This window comes from Hypomesus nipponensis, chromosome 4 (genome assembly GCF_054491055.1).
Source record: "Hypomesus nipponensis isolate SF chromosome 4, ASM5449105v1, whole genome shotgun sequence".
In the NCBI taxonomy this organism is placed as follows: domain Eukaryota; kingdom Metazoa; phylum Chordata; class Actinopteri; order Osmeriformes; family Osmeridae; genus Hypomesus; species Hypomesus nipponensis.
The window spans coordinates 2,109,838-2,128,006 of NC_140364.1; the positions used below are offsets into that span (position 1 = coordinate 2,109,838).

At 46.6% G+C, this 18,169-nt stretch overlaps 1 protein-coding gene across 2 annotated transcripts in view; it reads right to left on the reverse strand.

Moving 5' to 3' along the window:
• col11a2 (collagen, type XI, alpha 2) overlaps window positions 1–14,710 on the reverse strand; it is a 43,246-nt gene extending 28,536 nt beyond the window's left edge. Inside the window, exons 1-6 of one of the 2 annotated variants that reach the window (XM_084695569.1) lie at window positions 14,573–14,710; window positions 13,748–13,970; window positions 3,157–3,318; window positions 1,150–1,360; window positions 578–740; window positions 125–247 (exon numbers count right to left, since the gene is read on the reverse strand). In XM_084695569.1, coding sequence (XP_084551695.1) covers window positions 125–247; window positions 578–740; window positions 1,150–1,360; window positions 3,157–3,318; window positions 13,748–13,865 — 777 coding nt within the window. In that variant the 5' untranslated portion in view covers window positions 13,866–13,970; window positions 14,573–14,710. Of the gene's footprint in view, window positions 1–124; window positions 248–577; window positions 741–1,149; window positions 1,361–3,156; window positions 3,319–13,747; window positions 14,237–14,572 lie in introns of those variants that run through there. The other variant, XM_084695570.1, reaches the window with a different exon arrangement.
• Between the last annotated feature and the right edge of the window lie 3,459 nt (window positions 14,711–18,169).

Sequence of the window (18,169 nt, forward strand, 5' to 3'; positions counted from 1 at the left end):
ACAGACCAGCACTTTGATGACCTCCCTGAACTAGATGACCAGGTTTACTCCTCGGGGGTCAGAGGTCAGGGATCTGTGTTTGTGTGTGTGCCTGTGTGTGTGTGTGTGTGTCTGTTCTACTCACGTATGTGTTGGGGTCCTGAGCCTGGAACTTGGGCAGGGGGGAGTCACAGTCGGGGCTGTAGTGCTCGCAGAAGTCGTAGGCAGCCTGGGGGTTGGAGGCAATCAGCAGCTGCTGGATATCTCCCTGTGAGTGACACACGTACAACAAACAACAACATAAACAACAACAAACAAACACAGCGTCAAAGAAACACACAGTGAGTTGTGGTGGGAAACATTTTCAAGATGTCCACGTCCATTCCACTTTTGACATTTACATGTATTCATGTAGCAGACGCTTTTATCCAAAGCGACTTCCAAGAGAGAGCTTTACAAAGTCCATAGGTCACTGATAAGAATCATTTCAACACACACAACTGCCACAAACACACAAAGTAAGGTTAGAGGGTTGAGGATGAAGTGGGACTAGCCCAGATCCCAGATCCCAAAGTCCCGGTTCCCCCCCAGATCTGACCTGGAAGACTTCCTCGTCGAGGAGACGGGCTCCAAACACTGTGATACCGTTGGTGTCGATGACGGGGTTGGCGCTGCGAGGCAGGGAGCGGGTCATCCTCTTCTTACAGTCGAGCAGCAGGGTGACGTTCTTCTTCTGCACAGACAGAGCGATGCGATGCCACCTAGAGGGCAGGAGGGGGGTCAAGGGGGGGGGGGGAGAGAAGGGGGAGGGGGGTCAGAGACTGTAGGAAGCATCTGTTGAGGATGGTAAAACGGTGTTTGTATTTGGTGTTTTGTTTAAGTGTGTTCTTAGACTAGTGTTAAGGTACGAACTCGCTGTCTTTCGCCCTTTCACTCTCTCTGTATTTCGTTGTCTTTCGCTCTCTTTCGCTCTCTTTCGCTCTCTTTCGCTCTCTTTCGCTCTCTTTCGCTCTCTTTCGCTCTCTTTCGCTCTCTTTCTTGGTCCTCTTTGACACATATTACTGTAAGGCATGAACCCTTTCTCTCTGTTTCGTTCTCTCTCTTGGTCCCACACATATGCAAGTGCAAGGGAGCCCCAAAAAGGGCCAGGGCGAGGGGGCTGTTACTGACTTGCCGTCGGCCAGGTTGACGCCCCTGAACAGGGGGTAGTCCTCGGGGGCGGGCCTGCCGGTCTGGTCCTCGTACAGGAAGACGGGGGAGCGGCCCAGCTCCAGCCCCAGCTGCTGCACGCCGTGCTCGCTGTAGACGGACAGCAGGAACGCCTGCAGGCCTGCGTGAGCCTTCACCAGGGCCATGATGGAGAAGTTCTCTGGGAAATTACCTGGAGGGGAGAGGTGAGAGAGGAGGGGGGAGAGGGGAGGGGGGGAGAGGTGGGGTGAGAGGAGAGAAGGGAGGGGTGAGAGGGGAGCGGTAAGAGGAGGGGAGAGAGGAGGGGAGAGAGAAGGGGTGAGAGAGGTGGTGTGAGAGAGTATGGGTGAAAGAGGAGGGGTGACAAAAGAGGGGAGAGAGGACAGGAGAGAGGGGAGGGGGGCAAATAGGTGGGGTGAGAGGAGAGGAGAGAAGGGAGGAGTGAGAGGGGAGGGGAGAGAGGAGGGGAGAGAGAGGAGGGGTGAGAGAAGTGGGAAGAGAGTGGAGGAGTGAGAGGAAGGGAGAGGGAGGAGGGGTAAGAGAGGAGGGGTGAGAGAAAGAAAAGGCGGGATGGGTGACAGAAAAGAGGGGTGAGAGACACATGAGAGGGGTGAGAGAAAAGCACGATAGAGAGAGAGAGAGAGAGAGAGAGAGAGAGAGAGAGGGAGACAAGGAGTGAGAGAGAGGAGAGCGTGAGAGGGAAAAATGATATGTTGAAGGAAGATGAGATGTGAGTGTGTGTGGGACAGTCAGACAGTCAGACAGTCAGACAGTCAGACAGTCAGACAGAAAGAGTTGACACGAGCCTCAACTTTTCAGGATTTCTGAACCACGTAAACGTTACCTTCCATCCCTCTCTGCCTCAGGCTTGCGGAAAGCTACTGTTCAACTGAACTTAATTTGTTTTGGCTTTTCACAAAATATCACTTTGCTAAGCTTGCATGGTCTTGCATGACATAATTACACCCCCACACTCAAGTAATCTTCAGGAATTAAACTGTGACTAGACTTTCTTTCCAAGCTCTTTCATGGTGGTTGGAAGCCATGCCTTCCATCCCGCTAGAATAAGTGGAAGATGAAAAGAACTGTGAAAATGAACTGTGACACAGATCATTTTGACACTTAGATTACAGTCTAATATTCTAAGAATTCACAGAGTTCACAGAGTTCAGTGCAACATGTAGAGGCCACTGGATGTTGTGTCTGGCCCTGTGCAAGATGAGTGGACACCTACACTTGGAAATTGATCCTAAAATATCACAGCACAACAGGAAAAAACATGTGGGAAAAAAAAATGTCCTGTGCGAGCAAGCAAGTAGCTGGAGTTGGCTCTGCACTGTATGTGTGCTGTCACTGTCACATCAGAGGTCTAAATATGTGAGGCATAACTAGCCATCCTATTGATTTCAACAGGATAATAGGTTAGTTACTGGCCTGGCTGCCAGCCCAACTTAGCCCCGCCTACAAAAAAATTTGGTCTGGAAGTTGGGTCTGGAGTAGCTCATTTGCGGAAAAACTATCCGAACAGGAGCGGTTCGGACCAATCAAATTGTCAGGGCAGGCTTTATACGATGATGGACAGATGATCAACAGTAACGTAATCAACAACGTCACCAAAGAGCGCTTGGGTTTAATTTGTTTTCAACAAACAACATATTACGTTGCTCTGATTGGTTGTAGGTCTATCCAATTGAGCGAAGAGGCATTTGTTTTACGAGTTCGGTTGAAACACACCCCATAGTCACAGCCCAACGGAGAGTTATCAGACACAAACGTCAAGCTAGTTAGTTACTGTCAACAGGAGTTGTTTGATAAAATAGTGGTTAAGTACCCATACAATTAAGAAAGTCATTTAATTAATTAATGGATGGGTCAATGGATTTCAAACCGTTGACCTCTCATTTGCGAACCCAATCATCCATTGCGTCACTATTGTGGTGTTCTGTGGAGCTTTTAGTGTCCAAACCACCTTTGCTACACGGACAGTACCTGAGAAGAGTTGCTTGGTGGGTGCAGAGATCTGGGCCTTCTTGGTGATGCGGTAGGCATGGTCGGCGTTGCCGGCCCGGCGGGAGGTGCAGAAGCCCGGAACCTTCTTCACCCCCTCAGGGAGGGAGGGGAGCTGCAGCACCCGCAGCACGTCCACGGGGTCTGGGGTGAGGGGGGGAGGGTGGAGCAGGATGGGGAAAAGGATAGGGATGAGGGTGGGGAGGGAGGGAGGGAGGGAGGGAGGGAGGGAGGGAGGGAGGGAGGGAGGGAGGGAGGGAGGGAGGGAGGGAGGGAGGGAGGGAGGGAGGGAGGGAGGGAGGGAGGGAGGGAGGGAGGGAGGGAGGGAGGGAGGGAGGGAGGGGAAAGGAGAAGGAGGGGACAGTAGTGTGAAGAGGATGGAGAGGGAGAAATAGGAGGCGTGGGGGGGGACAAAGGGCGTTGGTGGAGGGAGAGAAGGGCAGGAGAGGGGTTGAGGGGGTATGGAGAGGACATGGGAGAGAAAGTTAGGTTGATAAGTCAACTCAAGCAGAATGCAAAATCATGTTAATGTAATGATAAACAAGTAATGATAAACTACCACGAGTATTTCTACCACACTAAGCAGGCTGCTGCATCAAACACATTCATTTGACGTCCCTAAACTATCACACCCACGATAGAAGACATCTTTATATGTCTTCTTAACCGCTGTTTTGACATATTAACACCTGTTTCGATTTGTATGTTAACTTGCCATGACATTTTGTGGAAGCATATCAAAGCCTATTTTCATCCTGACATTCAGTAGTCCTAGCTGTGATGAACTCCCAGCCTATCACAGCCCTGCCCCAGCCTATCAGAACCATGTCCCAACTATCCGGAATTTCTCAGCCAATCAGGATCCTGCCCCAGCCTATCACAGCCCTGAATGGACCAACAGAGCAGTCTACCCAGCGACGCAGTCCTCTGTGCCTCTGGGGTCTGGCGAGCAAATAAAACAAGTATCGCTGCTGTGATACTGCCGAGTCAGCTGGATCTGACAGTCTGGGAGAACTAAACACATAGTCATACACACGCATACTCATCCCAGGTATCACCACCACCACACTCACATCCTGTCTACACATACGGCTGTCTCTCATCTTTTACAGTAACAGGTTGGCAGGCTGGCTGGCTGGCTGGATAGCTAGCTGACTGGCTGACGTGCTGACTGGCTGGCTGACTGGCTGAGACGACCCTCACACCAGTTTTACATGAAACACTTCTATCTGAAACTTCTGGAACTCTAGAACTGAACAGATCTGTTCTAGATCTCGCCAGTCAGACAGTCAGGGGCGGAGGCACTGGGCCCTCCAAACAGTGAAGGTATTATTACTGTCACCCTGCACTGTGCTAGACTGGGTGAACCTTTCAGTGTTTGGATTTCACTCCTGCTTGGTTTTGACTTGGCTCTGTGTCTGACTTGTGGTGTGAATATTTCTTCAGACTGGTTCATACTCAGCGGTCAGTTACGGTTCAGGTTATTTCTAGGCTGCTGTGACTACAGTATGTTCACTAATAGGCTTATGATGGAAGTCTAGCATTTTATGGTCCTGGGGATACAGCAATGACAGATTCACCATTGACCTCCACTCAGCTTTCCCATAATTACAGGGTTTTTAACATTAACTTTAATTTAATACGATATTAAAAAAGCAGAAAAGCCACATCCACTTCACACAGTTTTACAGGCAGTTTCTGAGTTAAAAAAAATAATGAGAAGAGAAAAGCATGCTTGCTTGGTCCTTGAATAGAAATCAGCAAGGTTGCCAGGTTTCTCTCTACACCCTCATTTTGTGGGTATTCCCTTAATGCATCCCAGAGATAAGTGCATGTTCCACATTCACCCATCTGGTGAATAATACATTCCTGACCACACAGGAGGGCTCTCTGTATACGCTGAGTCAATCCAAACCCAGCCAAGCGGAGCGACAGGTTGATCTACAGTGTAGTTTGTCACGCTGTTGGGAGTGGTCATTGTGTTTAGGTGACACCCAGAGCTTCGTGCCCAGATGGGAGTATTTATGGGGACAACAACAAACGCTGCGCTAATATTGACTCAGGGAGTCTGGGCCGCAGTTTATCAAGGTCCCACTTCAGCCTGGCTGGGGCAGAGGGGAAGGCAGGCAGGAGTGGATGGATGGAGAGAGAAGGGGAGAGAGAAAAGCTGAGGGGGGGGGGGTGGGGGGTGGAGTGACACTGTAGTGCTATATTAACTCTCGGAAACAGAAACTTCCTTTAGAAAGAGAGGGGGAGTGAGGGACGGAAGGAGAGAAATATGAGGCCATGTCAAAATAATTTGTTCTTATTATATAGAGGTATAGATAGAAATATAGGAAGATGGCAGCAAAGAAGAAGTAAAGATAGTTAGCCGTGGGGGTGAGGGGGGGGAGAGGGGGGGGGGAGAGTCGTCTGGGAGAGCAGGAGAGAGAGGGGGAGAGGGCAGCAGGAGGGAGGAAGAGGAGGAGGAGAACAGGGAAGAGAGAGGAGGAGGAAAGGAGGATAGATAGGAGAAGGGGAGCAGACGGAGCAGGGAGAAGGAACAGGAGAGAGGAGAGAGAGAGAGAGAGAGAGAGAGAGAGAGAGAGAGAGAGAGAGAGAGAGAGAGAGAGAGAGAGAGAGAGAGAGAGAGAGAGAGAGAGAGGAGGGGAAGAGCAGGCACAGACAGCAGGGTCTTGTAATGCTGGCTGAGTGTATCAGGTTCCACAGCAATGTGCCACACAATGTCCACCTCTGTTTCTGCCTGAAACATCTGCAGCCTGGGCCCTTCCGGCCCTGCCCAGGGGCCCCACACAACCCCATCACCAGGAACACCAGCGCAAGAACACACCCGCTACAATAACATACACAGACACACACACACACACACACACACATACACACTGGCAAATAAACATGCATACATGCAAAAACACACGCGCATGCAAACACGCACATGCACGTGTAACCACACATAAACACACACACATTTGTACACACAAGGGGTGGCACAAATAAAACTAGACAGGGCAATCAGACATGCCTCATTTCTTCCTCTTTGCCCTCTTTCTTCCTCTCTTTCAACGTTTACATTAAGCACCTATACACTTACCCAGCCCAGCCCAGCTCAGATCAGCCCAGCTCAGATCAGCCTAGCCCAGTCTAGCCCAGCCCAGCCCAGCCCAGCCAAGCCCAGGGATGTTATTCACATTACTGACCACTAGATGGGGCCCCTTCAAACACAAATCAGATTTTGATCTTGACATCGAGAAACAACGTAAGCCTCTCTTGATGTCTTATTTCTCAAAATGTCACACACACAGATCCACACACAGATCCACAATATGACTCTCGATGGCATTCACAGTGTGGATGCTGTCCATACATCCACAGTCATACATCCTCTAACAGTGACAGGCTGAAAACAAACAGTGTCACCTAAACTAACAGCCGTCTAGTCCAAACAAACAGCCCGCCAAAACACTGGTGAGGACTGACACTAGGGCCATATGGTGACACACACGTACACACACACACAAACACACACACGCACACACACACACAAACAAACACGCACACACACACACACACACACACAGGTATACAGGAGCACACACGCTAATACAAAGAGGTATACAGGGGCATACATATTCTGTACACATACACAGAGGTATACAGGCACAGACACACACACACACACATTATACTGCACACACACACACACATACACACACACACCAAGGTACATCAGCGCACACACACATACACAGTGGTATACTGTACAGACACACACACACACGTACACACACACTCACATACACAACCAGACACACAACCTCCAGGTGACCCTGTCTACTCTGCTGTGTATTTTGCAGTTTGCAGGCTTTTGTACGAGCGTCCGACATGAATCAAGGTTTGGACGGTTTCCTGGGGCCATCTCGCTGGTGACCTCCGTCTCCCTGGCGACCCCCGCGCCCGCCGGCCTTTCTTCTGAGCCTCCCTCATACAGCCGCGCCAAATACCAGACAGACACACCAGCTGACGCCCTCACCTCTCACCTCTCACCTTCACACCAACACAAAGGTGACACTGTCAGAAGGAGGAGGAGGGGGGGGGGAGATGGAGGGAGAGAGAGAGAAAGAGAGGGAAGATGATGGGAAGGAACGAGAAATAGATTCACAGATAGAGAGAGGGGGGGGGGGGGGGGGCTGCAGAACATGAAAGGTCAAAAACTGAAATGATGAAGAAAAACAACATGAAAGATGAAACGCGCGTCTTTAAACTGAAGCCAAGAATCCCAAACCAAGTTTGTCCTTTCCTTTTCCTCGTTCCTGCTTTCATGCCATCTCCCTCCCTCCTCTCACCCATCTCTTTCCAAACCTCCTCTACTTCCCTACTCTCTCCCTTTCTCTGGCTCTCTCCTTCCCCTCCTCTCTATCCCTCACCCTCTCTCTCTCTCTCCCCTCCACCCTCTCTCTCATCAGCAAACCACAGTAGCTAGGCGTATGTGTAGGTCAGTGTGAAGGTTATAATCATCCTCATCATCCTCTATAGTTATAATGTATTTATAATACCCTCATGTACACAGACCGAAACTTCATTATAACCACCCGGTGCCCACACGACCAGGACGGATCACTGTAGAATACACATGGGCTGTCCAACATTGAAAGTATGTTGTCTCTGTGATGGAGATTGATTTTTAAACGTTACAATTGAGTTAAACACTTTACAAGAGTGGCTTGGCTTGTCCATGGAACGACAATTAGGATAGAGAGAGAGAGAGAGAGAGAGAGAGAGAGAGAGAGAGAGACAGAGAGAGAGAGAGAGAGAGAGAGAGAGAGAGAGAGAGAGAGAGAGAGAGAGAGAGAGAGAGAGAGATATTAAAAGTTTCTCTTAGACAGACCACAGAGGAACCGCAGACAGCTGGTAGAACATCTGCAGATGTTTCTGAGGTCTCATGACACGGGCCCACATGTGCACAAGTCTCATCTCTAACAGATCTGGCCAAACAAACAAACCTCCCTCCTGTTTGCGTGCCTGCAGTAGCCTGTGTGTTTTGCTGGAGAAGGAGACAGGCAGGAAGACACGAGAGAGACAGAAAGACAAGACTTCATCCTCTATATGACTACAAGGCCTCATCCATATGAGGATCCATCCAAAGCAGGGACCGCGTCTGGAAGCCAAGCCAGAGCAAGGCTAAACTCGGATAATACACACAGACTTCTGTCTGGACTGCAACCACACTAACACACATGCAATAAACATGCATATAGGAAAGGTGTATAAAGAGTATTTACCGAGTAACAACTAGTGTATAGTAACCACTCAAAGTATACTAAGGTTCGTCGGCTTTACCCGTTTTGCTTTCGACCTCCTGCCCCTTGACTGTTTTACTCAGTGTCACGTGGAAGCAGGAATTCAAACACATTTTATTAAATGTAATGAAAGTCCCGGTCTTCCAGAGGAGAAAGAAACCCTGCAGGTTCAGAATAGAAGAGGACTGACTTCCTTAGATGTCAGTCAGACAGTATATCTTTGTGTCTGGAAACTGAGAAATATGTCGCTGTGAAATAAGAGTATTTATGTAGTTATGCGTAACAATAAGGTACTGTCATCATTGTTTATGGAAACATTTGGCTGAAGTGCTCAATTTAAGCATGGAAATCCCCGTTTTGAAAATTACCTGCCATTTTGATAATCTTTATAAGGGGGCAATTATCTTGAGTTCACCTGAGAGAGAGAGAGAGAGAGAGAGAGAGAGAGAGAGAGAGAGAGAGAGAGAGAGAGAGAGAGAGAGAGAGACAGAGAGACAGAGAGAGAGAGAGAGAGAGAGAGAGAGAGAGAGAGACAGAGAGAGAGAGACAGAGAGAGAGAGAGAGAGAGAGAGAGAGCGACGAGGTACCTGTCACAGACAAGCAGTCATTTGAACTACCAAACCATGTCTGGATTCCTGTGAATTTTCCCCAAAGCAATCACACTCAGACCTTAACCATGAGGTTAACTACAGTCTATTATAGAGCTACACCATCAGCTACAGTCTATTATAGAAATAAAACAGTTCTCAATAACTCGTCTCATTATCTTTTCTCTGAATTCCCTGTAATTTTTTCAATCATCATGTTTGCTAATCCAAGCTTATCATTTTCAAAGGATAATTGATTATTAGAAAACCATTTTTGCAAATCTGTTACCACAGCTCCAAACTGTGCAAAAACGATTTAAGGCAGAAACAGTTGTACAGCTGGTTTTCTGTCTGTATCGGGATGGCCACCACAGTCTGCAGATATGAACCCTCCTGAGCTGTTGTGGGAGCAGCGTGACAAACTGAACATATGAAGTGCCCATTAAGCCAATTCAACTAGTGGGAAGTGCTTCAGGAAACACAGGGTTAGATCTTTTAAGATTATATCAACAGATTGACAATTAGAATGCCAAAGGTCTGCAAGGCTGTAATTGAGGATTCTTAGCCTGGGCTAAGACATTTTCTTTCTACTAAAAATACTTATTTCTAACCTTGTCAATGACTTTCACATCCTATTCATTTTGCGATATTTCCTGTTCAAACTCATTCATACTCCTTTCCATGTATGTTTTCATTGAAAAATTGCATTTCTAAGTGACTCCAGACATGAACCGTAGTGTACGTAGACACCCGATGGTCTGAGTTAGAGGATGTGATATTGGTCCGGTCCAAATGCAACGTTACCAAGCTGGCCTTGAACTTCCTCCCACGCACTTCCTGTAGCCAGGAACATGGCGGCAAGCAGGGATAGCAGGCTGAGATGGAGGCTGTGTCATTATAGGACTTGGCACCCTGTCCAACCATCTCCAGACTAGACTGCTTCTCTTTAAAAAGGTAAAATGCCTGGAAGGGGCAATGTTGGAGATATAACTATCTCTGTCGCTCTCTTACACACACACACGTGCGCACACACACTCAAATCCCAAATCAGCCCCTGTGCAGGGAGAGCGTTCTTGTGTAGTGTTGTGAGTTTGTGTCTCCCTCAAGCAGTGCTGAGGTGGTCTGTCCGAGACACCGTTTTATGAGTGGGGGCTTCCAGAGGGGCGGGGCCTGTGGCTGGGTCTGGAGGACAGCCGCGGGGGAGTGATGGGTAGTTAGGCCCAGTCTGGTGCATGGTTTACGCTCACCACTACAGTCTGGGAATGGGTGAGGAGCTGAGGGGAGCATGAGAGGGGGAGAGAGAGGGTCGAAGGATATGTATTGAGGAAGGGATGAGGATAAGGTGATGGATGAGAGGTAAAGGAGAGGGTGAGAAGAAGGGGAGGGCGATGAGAGGGCAATGAGGGAGTGAGAAGAGTGGTTAACCAGACTTGTTAGCTGTCTGCAGCTCAACCACAAACATGGTCATTGGGTGTAAACCAGGATCTCTCCAGAATAAAGGCGAGTGTGAGAAAGAAACGACTTTTTGTGCAGAGAGGGAGAGAGGGAAAGATGTGGCCTGAGTCTAGGGCAGGACTGGACTACAGGCAATCCAAGGGGCACCTGGGAGTTGAGTCCCAGTCCAGGGTTTAGAGAGGAGGCACAGAAGCCCTAGTAGACGGGCTGTCAGGCATACCTGTGGCCTGGGCTGAGCTCTCACAGGCAGCTACTGCCCAGACACACAGTAGCTCCATTCACTAGCTGCCTCTACCTGACTGCAAGAGGGAGAGAGGGAGATAGGGGGTGAAAGAGAGAGACAGTGGGAGTGGGAGAAAGACAGGGGAGTGAAAGAGGGAGACAGGGGGGAGGAGAGAGAGAGAAAGAGAGAGAGAGAGAGAGAGAGAGAGAGAGAGAGAGAGAGAGAGAGAGAGGATGTGAGGAAATGGGGGGCAAGAGAGAAAGCAAGAAAGGAGGATAGAAAGAGAGAAATAAAGATGAAGAGTGAGTAAAGAGAGAGAATGGGAAAGATGAAAGATAGAGATAGAAATAAAGACAAAAAGGTATGAAGAAATCAAAAGGAAATATATATATATACATAGAGAGAGGAACAGAGAGAGAGAGAGAGAGAGAGAGAGAGAGAGAGAGAGAGAGAGAGAGAGAGGGAGAGAGAGAGAGATTTAGGAAATATGTGGGGAAAGGGGGGGAGAGAATAAGGGAGTGAAAGGAGCAAGGGAATGAAGGTGTATGTGAGGGAGTGTGCTTTGGTTAAGTGTTAGTGAAACAGACGGTTCTTTGAGAAGGGCTGCTTTGAAATCAGGTTAGGGAACATCCATGTTGAGAAAATATTGCACCTATTTTCTTCCTTTATACACAACCCTGCTTTCATTCCCTTTCGTTTCTTCACCCTCCCTCGCCCTGTCTAGAGTGTGTCACCATGGCTGTTTTTTTTCTCTGACTTCTTTTTCCCAGAGAAAAAGAGAATAAATAGACGCGGTGGATTTAGTGACTTCTGAGTCGCCGTCCATCTCTAATTCTGTCTTTCATTGCCTGTTGGGTGGGGAGTTTTTTAGCATTGAGCCCTCAAGGGCCTATCAACGCGTCATCTGCGACCGTTAATCCGTAGGAGCACGCTGTAAAGTGGAAGAGGTTCGCTTCCAAACTAGTGTAAACCCAACACGCGGGCGGCCTTTAGTCAGGATGCATGCAAGTAAGAAGAAAAATATTGTTTTCTAGACTAAATACATTACCTTTAAACAACCCTTTTAAAATGCCTAACGCATTCTTGTTCAACCAGCTCACAGTCATCAGTCAGAAAAACAACACGGTTCAAGGATTTTGACACAGAGGTACATTCAGTAGGCATTTCCACACCCCAAAAAGAGGGGAAAATCCATAGGGTTGCGTTCTCAGTCGCATATACACAAACAGAACTGTACAAAGCTCACATACACAGGAGACACTACCGCATTCACTCCGCTCTCTTCGAAGCTCTATAGCCCAGCAAAGGAGCGCACGCCACTGTATAATAACCTATTCATAAAGTTGTTCCTCCAAAATACTCACGGGAGTCGGACGGCGGGAGAATGCAATCACCTCAGCAATCTGAAATTGGAGCTCGGGCCAAATAACACGGCTACGAAATTATGTTAAAGCCCCTCTAGGATAACTACCAGCAACTACACTATGTCCATAAGAAGACAGTAGTGCACAGTTTATGAATGAGGGAACGTTCATGCATCTTAACTATGTTAATCTGATCAAGTGAAATTACGTTGTGGGAGCTTCTGCTTAAACAAATTTGTCCAATATAAATGGATTTACAGATTTGATCATAACAGCGTGTAAATCACTCGCTCTCGATGCTGTCTCACCTCAGACATCACCGGAGATCGGATTACTTTTATCTTGTGAAATTTGACTGTAGGCTATTCAGTGGCCTGTATAATCAGAGCGCGATTTAGACTACCTGAACGTTAAATAAACTCGCCAATCGATTGTTTTAAGATATGTAAATATTCAATTATTCAAACATTAAATTGTTTGACAAAAGTTTGCCTCAAGATGATTTGAATCAATTGAGCAACATCTTCAGAAATGAAATGTATATTCTCTGTAGGCCGATTAAAATGAAAAAGGAAACGCAAATAATTGTTAATGGTAGCCATGTCGGTGAAAGCCATGTCGTCGAGAAAGCACGCATTGCTTATAAGCCTTACAAAATCTATAACAAGTATTACAATGTAACATAACAATGAAACTAATAGTCCATTAACAGAGGTGGGAAATTGCAATTGTCAGGGAAATCACTGGGGGCGCAGGTGAACTCACGCAGGTAAACTATAGGCTACTAAACATGTTGCTGTTCGAAAGAAAGAAAAAACAGCTGTCAGTATTGTCACATTTGACATCAGGCCAGCTATCATCATTTTCAATGCAAAGGCCTTTTGACACTATAATGTTGACAGGGAGAGGTGGGGGCGCAGGGTGAACATCATCAAATTAAACGACGGTAAAATGCTCAAGTCGATACTTTGAAGTTGACAAGCAAATCCATACCCTCTTATGAATAGCAGGAGACACAGGACCGCAAGCGAACGGAGCTACCAATCTGATGCTTAATCCCGTCTAAACGTGTTTCAGTGTATTTCAGTGCAACCGTCTCAGCACCGTCCTAGCCTATGGCCCCGTCTGGAATAATGGAACCACGTGCGTAAAGAGGAATTATCTCGACATAAAGTGAATCAAAGTTGAACATCTAGTGTAGTCTAATGTTAAAATATATCATTTATAATCTAAGTACATTTTATAATATACTACAAAATAAAAGTGTCAAGACTAAATCCCTGGTATAGTTATAGCCGTTGAGTCAACAGTCATGGCGAAGTGACACCTGTCAGTTTGCCCTCACGGCCTCTTGAGAAAGTAACATAGAGAACACAAACACATGGACTCAAAAACTAAAGAATCACCCATGAAATAGTAAATATCATATTATCCTATAAATTGACAACAGAAGTCCTTTACATATCTGTTTCTGTCTTGGACACCCAATGCTGGAGTTATCAAGCGCGAAGTATGCACTGCATAACACAGTCAACCACAAATGACTTAGATTTAGCTGGAAAACACACAATTTAAGAAAATAATATTCAGTCAAGAGAGTCAGTAAAAACGCAGCCTAAAATCCTCCGTGAAGAGAAACAATCTCACCTGCACGAGCCACGGGAGCTTGGCAAAGGGCGAGTACCACGGTTACCAGAGCAAAGGAGGAAAGGTCCACGCGCCATGGTCTCCTCTTCTTCCGAAAGGGGCAATCTCGAATATCCATAGTGTTGTAGTTGTTTGACGGCTTAGTTGGACTGCACTGGAGAATATGTTGAAGTTATCCTTTCCCACAGAAAGCCAGTCGACGAGACGGATCCGACTGAACCTTCTGTGAGGCAAAAAATAAAAAGGCACGCCTCAGGAGACGTCTTCACCTCTCCCCGGTATCCCTTAATAAGTTACCTATATCTACCTATGTTATGTACAACACTTAAATAGTAAAAGGGATACGGGCTATAAATATTTTTTTTATTTAATACTTGAACCCCTAGTGCTAAAGCCCCATTGAGTTAGCTGAGTGGATATGAGTGCCTAAGCGGAGAGAGCAGAGAGAGACCAAAAAATCACTCTCTCTCCCTTCTCTCTCTTTCTCTCTCCCCCTTCTTACTTTCTCCCACGAAAAGTGAGGGAGCGTGTGTGTGTGTGGAGAGAGAGAGAGTGAATGACTGAGTGATGGTGAAGAAAGAGGGAGGGAGAGACTTGTGCGTAAATGCGCGCAGGGCACACGTAGGCTACGCGCACAAGACAGCAGAATGAGGTGGCAAACGAAGTGAATTCTGTATCAAATATAGGCTAAATCGTTCAAATACTTAATCTTATTTTTCTCTAGAATGAGCTATAGGTTATATATTGTGTGTTAACAATGAAAAATGTGCCCGTCTCCCTCCCTCCGCCAGCAACCCAGTTACTGGGTGTGTAAACAGATATCACCTTCTCTATCTCCTACTTCCCATCCTTGTCTTGGTGTCCGAGGCACTCAGTTGCGTCTTCTCCAGGACAAGACTCTCTTTTTAAATCCAGGACCTGTCTGTCTGCATGAATGTTTGTCTACTTGCCTGTCTGTGTGTCTACCTCGTTTATCTAATGGCAGTTTTTTTTTTTTCGAATCCACTCGATGAAACCGAGAAAGAACGGCAAGAACGTGCAGGATCGGTAGGTCCACATATTTATTCAGGGGGCCGAGACAGCCAATCAGCTCACTGTCCGAAATCGCACTTTAGTTTGTCCACGCCCATAATGCGAGCCCATCGAACGCCCCCGTGCTCTGATTGGCCCGTAACACGTGGATAAAACTTCAGGCTAAATAGGACACCATGAGCTGCCTAGAAGGAGGCAGTATAGCCGGACATTGAAACAGAAAATGCTCTCCCTGAGGGCATATATGCTCACGTACGCACTGACAAAGTTGAGTTATTAGGAGCCCAAATGTTTCCGAAAACTGCAGCCCTATTATATATAGCAATCTTGGAAAATATATTTATTAATTGACATGTGTTTCATAAAATTGCATGAAGATTGAACACCATAGCACGATACGACATGGACCTATGTCCGGGACTGAGCAAGAAGTAATGTAGACTGCTCCTGCACCTGCATTCGATCGAAAACGTGCGCAACACCATTCAAAGCGAGGGAGCGCCCACGTTATTACAGTCATTGTTGACCCCTGCCAAATACACCTTGTCACCCGAGTAGAGTGTACGCTAGATATGAACAACGAGCAACGTGGATTCAATTATTTGAACCCATCCTGTCACACTTGTCAATCAGTCCACCGGGAACAATAATCCCCGGCCGACTCGAGGCTACAGCCCTGCTTGTAGAAAATACAAATCAGTAAATGTAGTATGATCTAAATGCAGCTTCAAATGCAGTGGACTCTTGAGTCATCCATAACAGGTTGATTTTTTTCTAAGTCTGGTTGATCTTAAACTTTGATGTCAAACTTTGAGGAGGTTCCTTTCATACTTTCAAAGTGTGTCTTAATGGTCACCTCTCTGTTCGTCGTAAAGTTGCATTAAGTTTCAAAGTCATCGTAGTGGAGCTGTGCTCTTAACAGGTAGCTCAGTGCCTCTGTGGTTTGTGGCCCGAGCCTGTACACTGTAACAACCCCGTCGTTAGTCACTTTCTTTGACTGCACACGCGAGAGCCAGAAGGCAATAATTAAGTATAATCACTATTTGATGTTCCTTTGCACCCCGCTCCCTCTCATTCATTCCCTATTCCTGTCTTTGAATCTAGAAACGGGGGAAAAGTTTGTATTTTGGACTATTTTTTATCGGCCGTCCTCTTCAATCTCTCTCGATTTCTCGATTTAGAATACTCTTACAGACCAAAGTCTGCAATCCATGGAGACTAAATGTAGTTTGAAGTAGTTTGAAGTACAAGGACTAAAATACTTTTTTCAGATCCACTGTACACATTGAAACTGTAATTTAACACGAGGCCGCTTAGTAGAGCTTTATTCTCTCTCATAAGAAACTACAAATGACTAAAAATGTTTTATATACAACTGTATCCATCAATCATACAGATGCCAGCAGTCCCTGGACTGTGTTTTCAGCTGCCAGCAAGATGCCCAGAATTAAACTAAAATGGAAAATCAAATCACCATGTAAGCATTAAATGGAATAAATAAAAACAGTTTTCACAAAATTGCAGTAAAATCAAGTCAGTCAAGTGAACTATCCCTTTATGCCACTGAAGAATGCATTTATGTACGCACAAACATTTCTCAGAGACAATTCTAGGTTTTCCTTTATATTTAGATGTACAACACAGTAGACACACATGGAACCATTAACCAAAACAAAATGTTTTTGACGCTCAAAAACATCTTTGTGTGTGTATTTGTCTCTTTGTGAACATGTGTGTTTGTGCCCCCAAGGGATAGCAGTGGTATATTGCTGTGCTCTACTTTACTGGGGCAGTGTAGAAAAAGATGTGATTTCATATGAAAGTATCCTAATCACAGCCTTTCTCTGAGCTGCGGTTCAATCACAGACAGCGGCGGGAACTTTTGTTTGTGTTTGTGTTGGAGGCTCGACACTCAAACCCAAGTCTCCTGTCTCCCCCCAGCATCTACCTTTAGACCAGGAGGTGTGAGTACATCATGAGGACATCCAAATCTCAGACAGGGCTCAATAACCAAGAACACAAGCTATCAAACCACCTCCACTACCACACTATCGCCTGGGTTTGGAATCTCACAGACCTTCCATAGCAAAGTGGGCCTAGATAAGTCAGGCACTTTAACAGTTGCATCTTTGACTGCGTACTGTGTATCTATGCTATAGTGCAGAGACACCACAGAGTTTTCAGGGAAACACCTACATCTTAAGGTGAATGACCTCAGTGTCCCTGAATACATACATGACCCTGTAAGAGGGTGACTGGTCAGGCTATTACTGTTTGAAGATGTCTTGACGATGTGCTGATGCAGTACCAGATGTTCTGACTAGATGATGGAATCTGTCTGACAGGTGTATCTTATTCAAAACTAACCATTACTGCATTGACCTTGAACGTCAGCCTCTTTAAATTAATAAAACCTACTAATTTGTCTCGCGTAGGTTCAGGGCTGTTGGCAGAGACCGTGTGGTTGTGTGGTCACATCTTGGTCCAGACCGGCCACCCATGGAACCAGATTTCCAACACTCCATGAGGGATGAAGAATCTAGAACGTTTGATTAGCAAATAATTTGTCAAGGCTCCGTGATACCAACTGATAGGCTCAGTGGATGCCGAGGTAACGGGTCAAACCACAGAGGAGACTGGCGGGGGGGGTGGGGGGTTGGGTCTAATCAAAACAGGGGGTGCGAAAAAAAGATAAGCAGAGAAAGGCATGGAGTGCAGACAGACTGAGCTAGCCGTTGTGGTGGTTAGCCTGCCAACTTCCAAAACGGGAAGCTTGTAATTACAATAAAGCGACCCATATTATATTGCTGACTTCCTTGAAAAGTCTGTACTTTACTGGGCAGGGCTGCAAACCTCGCACACACACACCCTACATGCCACAACACACTGAAATAGATCAGAGAACAGAGGGGCTAGAGGAAACAGAGAAGGGGGGGTTGATATAGAATGTTACCTTGAGGGGAATGTGAGTGTGTGTGCCTGTGAGAGTGTGTGTGTGTGTGTGTGATGAATGTCTAGCTAAGATAAACTGAAAGGGGGAGGAGGGGGAGGACAGTTAAAGAAGGGATTGAAAGTGAGAGAATGGGTTAGTGATTTAGAATTTGGCCCAGGGACACACCCAGTTAACCACATAACTGGAAATAGGCACGAGAGAGAGGGATAGAGAGAGAGAAAGACAGAGAGAGAGAGAGAGGGAGAGAGAGAGACGAAAGGAGAGAAAGGGCTAGAGAGAAGCTTACTCAAGGAATGGGTGTGTTTTTCTAAGTGTGGAGTGAATGCTTGCAAGCTATGAAGTTTGCATGCCACCCTGTTTATGATTGTGTGTGTGCTCAGTGTATCTAACCACTTTTTACATTTGACATCCCCCTGTAGCACACAAAGGTGCTGCAT